At 50.3% G+C, this 7651-nt stretch overlaps 1 protein-coding gene across 1 annotated transcript in view; it reads right to left on the bottom strand.

The window, feature by feature from the left end:
• Positions 1–271: 271 nt before the first annotated feature.
• Positions 272–7651, bottom strand: part of LOC129693412 (roundabout homolog 1-like) — a gene marked incomplete at its 3' end in the record, with an annotated part of 146176 nt that continues 138796 nt past the window's right edge. Inside the window, exon 7 of the mRNA XM_055630237.1 lies at positions 272–396. Coding sequence (XP_055486212.1) covers positions 272–396 — 125 coding nt within the window. The remainder of the gene's footprint in view (positions 397–7651) is intronic.

The following is a 7651-nucleotide window of genomic DNA, read 5'->3' as shown; positions in this document are numbered from 1 at the left end:
CTCCCCCCCACCTTAAACGTTCCCCCACTCACCTGTCGCCCCCCCCCACACCCACTCACCCCCGGTCACCACACGCACCGTCTACCCCCTCAAACCTCCCCCGGTCGCCCCCACTCACTGTCCCCCCTCACTGTCGACCACCTCCCCTCACCTGTCTGTCACCTGTCCCCCCCCTCACCTGTCTCCCCCCTCCCCACCCACTCACCTGTCCCCCCCCACTCACCTGTCTCCCCCCCTCACCTGTCTCCCCCCCCCCCACACCCCCACTCACCTGACTGCCCTCCCGCTGCCAGAAGATGGCGGGCTGCGGGTTGCCCGTTGCTTCACACATCAAGGTGACCGTTCTCCCCACCGCCACCATCTGGTCTCTCGGTTTCACCACGAACTGGGGCGGAGCTACAGGGGGCGAGAGAGAGCGTGGCGTTACCGGCGATCGCAGCGCGGAGCCCGTCTCAGTTCCGTTTATTGTCCCGTGTACCCAGGCACAGCGTCGCGCGCTAACCAGTCAGCGGCAAAGACAACACATGATTACAATCGAGCCGTCCACAGTGTACAGATACACGATAAGGGAATAACGTTTAGTGCAAGGTAAAGCCAGCAAAGTCCGAGGCAATGGTTTTAAAGTTTAGAAGGTAGATAGGCCTTTTCGGGCCGAATGGCCTGTGTCTACGCTGCAGGACTTGAACAACGTAGACACCCTTGGTCTGTAGAACCATAGATACCTCAGTCTTTCTTTCGAGAGTAAAATTACTAATCGAACTTACATCACAACAGTATGAACATTAACATCAAGTTAACCCTTGCATCCCCCCTCTCTCCGTCTATCCCCCACCCGAGGAGTCATCCTGCTAGTTTCACCCTTCGTTATCACCTCTTCCACAGCCAACAATGAACCATTGTGGGCTCCGCCCGCCTCGAGTCATCAATGCCGGCTCTGATTTTTTCGGAACCTCTTCATATCTCTAGTTTCCCTCTCTCCCCCGACTCCCAGTCTGAAGAAGGGCCTCGACCCGAAACGTCACCCATTCCTTCTCCCCAGAGATGCTGCCGGTCCCGCTGAGTTACTCCAGCATTTTGTGTCTACCTTTGGTTTAAGCCAGCACCTGCAGTTCCTTCCCACAGATCAAACTTGCCAACTGGAAAAATATTCAATTGACCAAGGTTTACCCCTCACCCAAAGTACCAAGTCTTATTTAGCACCTTCACGTATGTTAGATACACACAAAATGCTGGAGTAACTCAGCGGGAGCAGGCAGCATCTCTGGAGAGAAGGAAACATAGAAACATAGAAATTAGGTGCAGGAGTAGAGGCCATTCGGCCCTTCGAGCCTGCACCGCCATTCAATATGATCATGGCTGATCATCCAACTCAGTATCCCGTACCTGCCTTCTCTCCATACCCCCTGATCCCCTTAGCCACAAGGGCCACACCTAACTCCCTCTTAAATATAGCCAATGAACTGTGTGGCCTCGACTACCCTCTGTGGCAGAGAGTTCCAGAGATTCACCACTCTCTGTGTGAAAAAAGTTCTTCTCATCTCGGTTTTAAAGGATTTCCCCCTTATCCTTAAGCTGTGACCCCTTGTCCTGGACTTCCCCAACATCGGGAACAATCTTCCTGCATCTAGCCTGTCCAACCCCTTAAGAATTTTGTAAGTTTCTATAAGATCCCCTCTCAATCTCCTAAATTCTAGAGAGTATAAACCAAGTCTATCCAGTCTTTCTTCATAAGACAGTCCTGACATCCCAGGAATCAGTCTGGTGAACCTTCTCTGTACTCCCTCTATGGCAATAATGTCCTTCCCCCTCAGATTTGGAGACCAAAACTGTACGCAATACTCCAGGTGTGGTCTCACCAAGACCCTGTACAACTGCAGTAGAACCTCCCTGCTCCTATACTCAAATCCTTTTGCAATGAAAGCTAACATACCATTCGCATGGGTGACGTTTCAAGTCTGGATCCTTCTTCACACCTGAGGAAGGGTCTCGACCCAAAACATCACCTTCTCTCCAGAGATGGTAGACAAAAATGCTGGAGAAACTTAGCGGGTGAGGCAGCATCTATGGAGCGAAGGAATAGGTGGCATTTCGGGTCGAGACCCTTCTTCAGACTGATGTGGGGGAGGGGGGGGGGAAGGAAGGAAGAGGTGGAGACAGTGGGCTGTGGGGGAGCTGGGAAGGGGAGGGGAAGGAGGGAGAAAGCAGGGACTACCTGAAATTGGAGAAGTCAATGTTCATACCACTGGGGTGTAAACTACCCAAGCGGAAATATGAGGCGCTGCTCCTCCAATTTGCGGTGGGACTCACTCTGGCCATGGAGGAGGCCCAGGACTGAAAGGTCGGATTGGGAATGGGAGGGGGAGTTGAAGTGCTGAGCCACTGGGAGATCAGGTTGGTTATTCTCTCCAGAGACGCTGCCCGTCCCGCTGAGTTACTCCAGCATTTTGTGTCTGTCTTCGATATCAACCAGCATCTGCAGTTCCTTCCCACACAACATGCAGTTTCCCTTCAGTTTATTTGAGAGATACCTACGTATATAAGTGATTGGAGTAGAATGAGGCCATTCGGCCCATCAAGTCAAATCCGCCATTAAATCACGGCTGATCTATCTCTCCCTCCTAACCCCATTCTCCTGCCTTCCCCCCATAACCCCTGATGCCTGCACTAATCACCAATCAAGAGTCTGAAGAAGGGTTTCGGCCCGAAACGTTGCCTATTTCCTTCGCTCCATCGATGCTGCCTCACCCGCTGAGTTTCTCCAGCGCTTTTGTCTACCAATAATCTATCTATCTATATCCACTGACTTGGCCTCCACAGCCTTCTATGGCAATGAATTTCAGATACAGCGCGGAAACAGGCCCTTCTGCCCACCTAGTCGGTGCCGGCCAGCGATCCCCGCACGCTAACATTATCCGACACACACTCACCTTATTCCTTGTTCAAAGACCTGCGGAGGAAGTGAGGGTTTTCAGATATACGTTTACCTGAACGCTTGTGTGAGTCAACATTTACCCAATCTCTCCCCAGCTCAGATTTTATTTATGTTTTGGTTTTAAGGCACTTCCTTTGGCCGGGAACATGAGAGGCGTGGAGGATGGGAGATGGAGCGTGGAGAATGGCTGAGATGAAGTTGCAACTTACCAACTGCACCAACTGCAACAGAATAAAAATGGGAAGTTGGTTAATGGATGAGGATGAGGCGGCAATGTCAACAGCAGTGTCAAAACCCCCAGACCAGAGCCTCTTCAGACCATCACGCACACACCCTCTCTGGACCATCACAGCACGGTAGGAGGCCATTCGGCCCTCCATGTCCATGTTGGCTTAAACAGGGCCCCAATAGACAATAAACAATAGACAATAAGTGCAGGAGTAGGCCATTCGGCCCTTCATTAGACAATAGACAATAGATACAGGAGTAGGCCATTTGGCCCCTCATTAGACAATAGACAATAGGTGCAGGAGTAGGCCATTCGGCCCTTCATTAGACAATAGACAATAGATACAGGAGTTGGCCATTTGGCCCCTCATTAGACAATAGACAATAGGTGCAGGAGTAGGCCATTTGGCCCTTCATTAGACAATAGACAATAGGTGCAGGAGTAGGCCATTCGGCCCTTCATTAGACAATAGACAATAGATACAGGAGTTGGCCATTCGGCCCCTCATTAGACAATAGACAATAGGTGCAGGAGTAGGCCATTCGGCCCTTCATTAGACAATAGACAATAGATACAGGAGTAGGCCATTCGGCCCTTCATTAGACAATAGACAATAGGTGCAGGAGTAGGCCATTTGGCCCTTCATTAGACAATAGACAATAGATACAGGAGTAGGCCATTCGGCCCTTCATTAGACAATAGTCAATAGGTGCAGGAGTAGGCCATTCGGCCATTCAAGCCAGCACCGCCATTCATGGCTGATCATCCCCAATCAGTACCCCATTCCTGCCTTCTCCCCATATCCCCTGACTCCGCTATCTTTAAGAGCCCTATCTAGCTCTCTCTTGAAAGTATCCAGAGAACCGGACGAGGAAACACTTTTTCTCACAGAGAGTTGTGAGTCTGTGGAATTCTCTGCCTCAGGGGGCGGTGGTGGCCGGTTCTCTGGATGCTTTCAATAGAGAGCTAGATAGGGCTCTTCAAGATAGTGGAGTCAGGGGATATGTGGAGAAGGCAGGAACGGGGTACTGATTGGGGATGATCAGCCATGATCACATTGAATGGCGGTGCTGGCTCGAAGGGCCTCTACTACCCCTGCACCTATTGTCTGTTGTCTGTTCCTTCTCTCCAGAGACGCTGCCTGTCCTGCTGAGCTACTCCAGCTTTTAGTGTGTCTGTATTGGGTTGAAACCAGTGCCTGCAGTTCGTCGGTGGACAAAGTGAAACTCAGCGGGTGAGGCAGCATCTACGGAGCGAAGGAAATAGGCGACGTTTTTCGGGCCGAAACCCTTCTGTCTGCAGTTCGTTCCCAGATACACAAGAGCACGTCGTGGCTCTGGCCCAACAAAGCAAAGAGGAATCAAATGGCGATGAGACAGAGGTGCACTCTCTGTACAATGGACATGCACACAGCTCGAAGCACTTAGAATAAGGATCGCAGCCGTTTCATCCAAGCCTGCTCCAACTAGCCTCTGCACGCCTTCTAAGAGCTACAGTTGATACAAGCATTTGTTGTTTAGATGTTGCAACAATCTGATAAAGAATGCCGAACTGTTTCTGCAGCATAGCCTTGACGTTTACCTTTATCAGTGAAGAATAGGGCACAAATTAGCCGGATGAATCTCGGCTGCCAAATGATCGCAACACGATTAATTAAATCTCATCCTCTCTTTCTCCCACCAATGCCTTCAAATGCACGCACTGTGTATCTTGCCTTGGTTTGTTGAAAGGCCATAGAGTGATACAGGGTGGAAACAGGCCCTTCGGCCCGACTTTCCCATGCCGGCCAACATGCCCCGTCTGCACTAGTCCCACCTGCCTGCGTTTGGCCCACATCCCTCCAAACCTGTCGTAGAGTCATAGACTGATACAGCGTGGAAACAGGCCCTTCTGCCCGACTTTCCCATGCCGGCCAACATGCCCCGTCTACACAGAAACATAGAAATTAGGTGCAGGAGTAGAGGCCATTCGGCCCTTCGAGCCTGCTCACGATGGGCCGAATGGCCTCCTTTGATCAAGTCAGTGGGCGTGAAGTGGTGCCATTACATAGAAACATAGAAAATAGGTGCAGGAGTAGAGGCCATTCAGCCCTTCGAGCCTGCACCATTCGCCATTCAATATGATCATGGCTGATCATCCAACTCAGTATCCCGTACCTGCCTTCTCTCCATACCCCCTGATCCCCCTTAGCCACAAGGGCCACATCTAACTCCCTCTTAAATATAGCCAATGAACTGTGGCCTCAACTACCCTCTGCGGCAGAGAGTTCCAGAGATTCACCACTCTCTGTGTGAAAAAAGTTCTTCTCATCTCGGTTTTAAAGGATTTCCCCCTTATCCTTAAGGTGTGACCCCTTGTCCTGGACTTCCCCACTAGTCTAGACACTAGTCCCACCTGCCCGCGTTTGGCCCGTATCCCTCCAAACCTGTCATGGAGTGATACAGCGTGGAAACAGGCCCTTCGGCCCAACTTTCCCCATGCCGGCCAACATGTCCCGTCCCCGTCTTCCAGAACAAGGGGTCACAGTTTAAGGATAAGGGGGAAGTCTTTTAGGACCAAGATGAGAAAAACATTTTTCACACAGAGAGGGGTGAATCTGTGGAATTCTCTGCCACAGAAGGTAGTTGAGGCCACAGTTCATTGGCTATATTTAAGAGGGAGTTAGATGTGGCCCTTGTGGCTAAAGGGATCAGGGGGTATGGAGAGAAGGCAGGTACGGGATACTGAGTTGGATGATCAGCCATGATCATATTGAATGGTGTGCAGGCTCGAAGGGCCGAATGGCCTCTACTCCTGCACCTATTGTCTATGTTTCTATGTTTCTATGTACACTAGTCCCACCTGCCTGCGTATGGCCCATATCCCTCCAAATCTGTCGTAGAGCCGATAGACAATAGGTGCAGGAGTAGAGGCCATTCGGCCCATCAAGCCAGCACCGCCATTCAATATGATCATTGCTGATCATCCACAATCAGTTCCCCGTTCCTGCCTTCTCCCCATATCCCCTGACTCCGCTATTTTTAAGAGCCATATCTAGCTCTCTCTTGAAAACATCCAGAGAACCGGCCTCCACCGCCCTCTGAGGCAGAGAATTCCACAGACTCACCACTCTCTGCGAAAAAAAGTGTTTCCTCGTCTCAGTCCTAAATGGCCGACCCGTTATTCTTAAACTGTGTGTGTGTGGCCCCTGGTTCCGGACTCCCCCAACATCGGGAACATGTTTCCTGCCTCTAGCCTGTCCAAGCCCTTAACAATCTTATATATGTTTCAATGAGATCCCCTCTCATCCTTCTAAACTCGAGTGTACAAGCCCCTGGTTCTGGACTCCAAGCCCTTCTAGCCTGTGTCCAAACCCTTAATAATCTTAGTGTTCAAGAAGGAACTGCAGATGTTGGAAAAGCTGGAGAAACTCAGCGGGTCCAGCTTTTTTGTGTACCTTAATAATCTTATCTGTTTCAATGAGATTCCCTCTCATCCTTCTAAACTCCACAGAGTGTACAAGCCCACAGCCGCTCCATTCTCTCAGCATATGACAGTCCCGCCATCCCGGGAATTAACCTGGTGAACCTACGCTGGGCTCCCTCAATAGCGGGAGCTCTCAGCATTGACAGAGGACTCCGTGACCTGTGCGCTAGGCCCCTAGTTGTTCCCAGCGAGGCAAGAAGCAGGCTCCGGAGCGGTGAATCCCAGGAAGGTGCGGCAACTGTAATGGCAACGGCAAAAGCCCTGAATACCTTCAGCCGGGCTCCCAGGAATGGAATGAATTGTTTATGTTTTTGGGCCGCGACCTTATCAGACTTGATCTAAAGCCTTGTGTATGCGCTGGGGGTCAAAGCTATCAGTCAGCCGAGTGCTATTATGTCTCATTTCCTTTGAGAGGACTAGAGGAAACTATAAATAAACATTCACGTAAATCTCTGGAATGGCGAGCGGGGGGAAAAAAAACCGTTCGACAAAAGTTGCGAAAGATCTTGTACTCGCTGGAATTTAGGAGATCGAGAGGGGGGATTTTACTAGAATGTCGCCTGGGTTTCAGCAACTAAGTTACAGAGAAAGGTTGAACAAGTTAGGGCTTTATTCTTTGGAGCGCAGAAGGTTAAGGGGGGACTTGATCGAGGTTTTTAAAATGATGAGAGGGATAGACAGAGTTGACGTGGAAAAGCTTTTCCCACTGAGAGTAGGGAAGATTCAAACAAGGGGACATGACTTGAGAATTAAAGGACTGAAGTTTAGGGGTAACATGAGGGGGAACTTCTTTACTCAGAGAGTGGTGGCTGTGTGGAATGAGCTTCCAGTGAAGGTGGTGGAGGCAGGTTCGTTTTTATCATTTAAAAATAAATTGGATAGTTATATGGATGGGAAGGGAATGGAGGGTTATGGTCTGAGCGCAGGTATATGGGACTAGGGGAGATTATGTGTTCGGCACGGACTAGAAGGGTCGAGATGGTCTGTTTCCGTGCTGTAATTGTTATATGGTTATATGGTTATAG

The sequence above is a fragment of the Leucoraja erinacea genome, unplaced genomic scaffold (assembly GCF_028641065.1).
Source record: "Leucoraja erinacea ecotype New England unplaced genomic scaffold, Leri_hhj_1 Leri_286S, whole genome shotgun sequence".
Classification (NCBI taxonomy): Eukaryota; Metazoa; Chordata; class Chondrichthyes; order Rajiformes; family Rajidae; genus Leucoraja; species Leucoraja erinaceus.
Note: the sequence above shows the minus strand (reverse complement) of the source record. Positions and strands in the feature narration are given on the sequence as shown.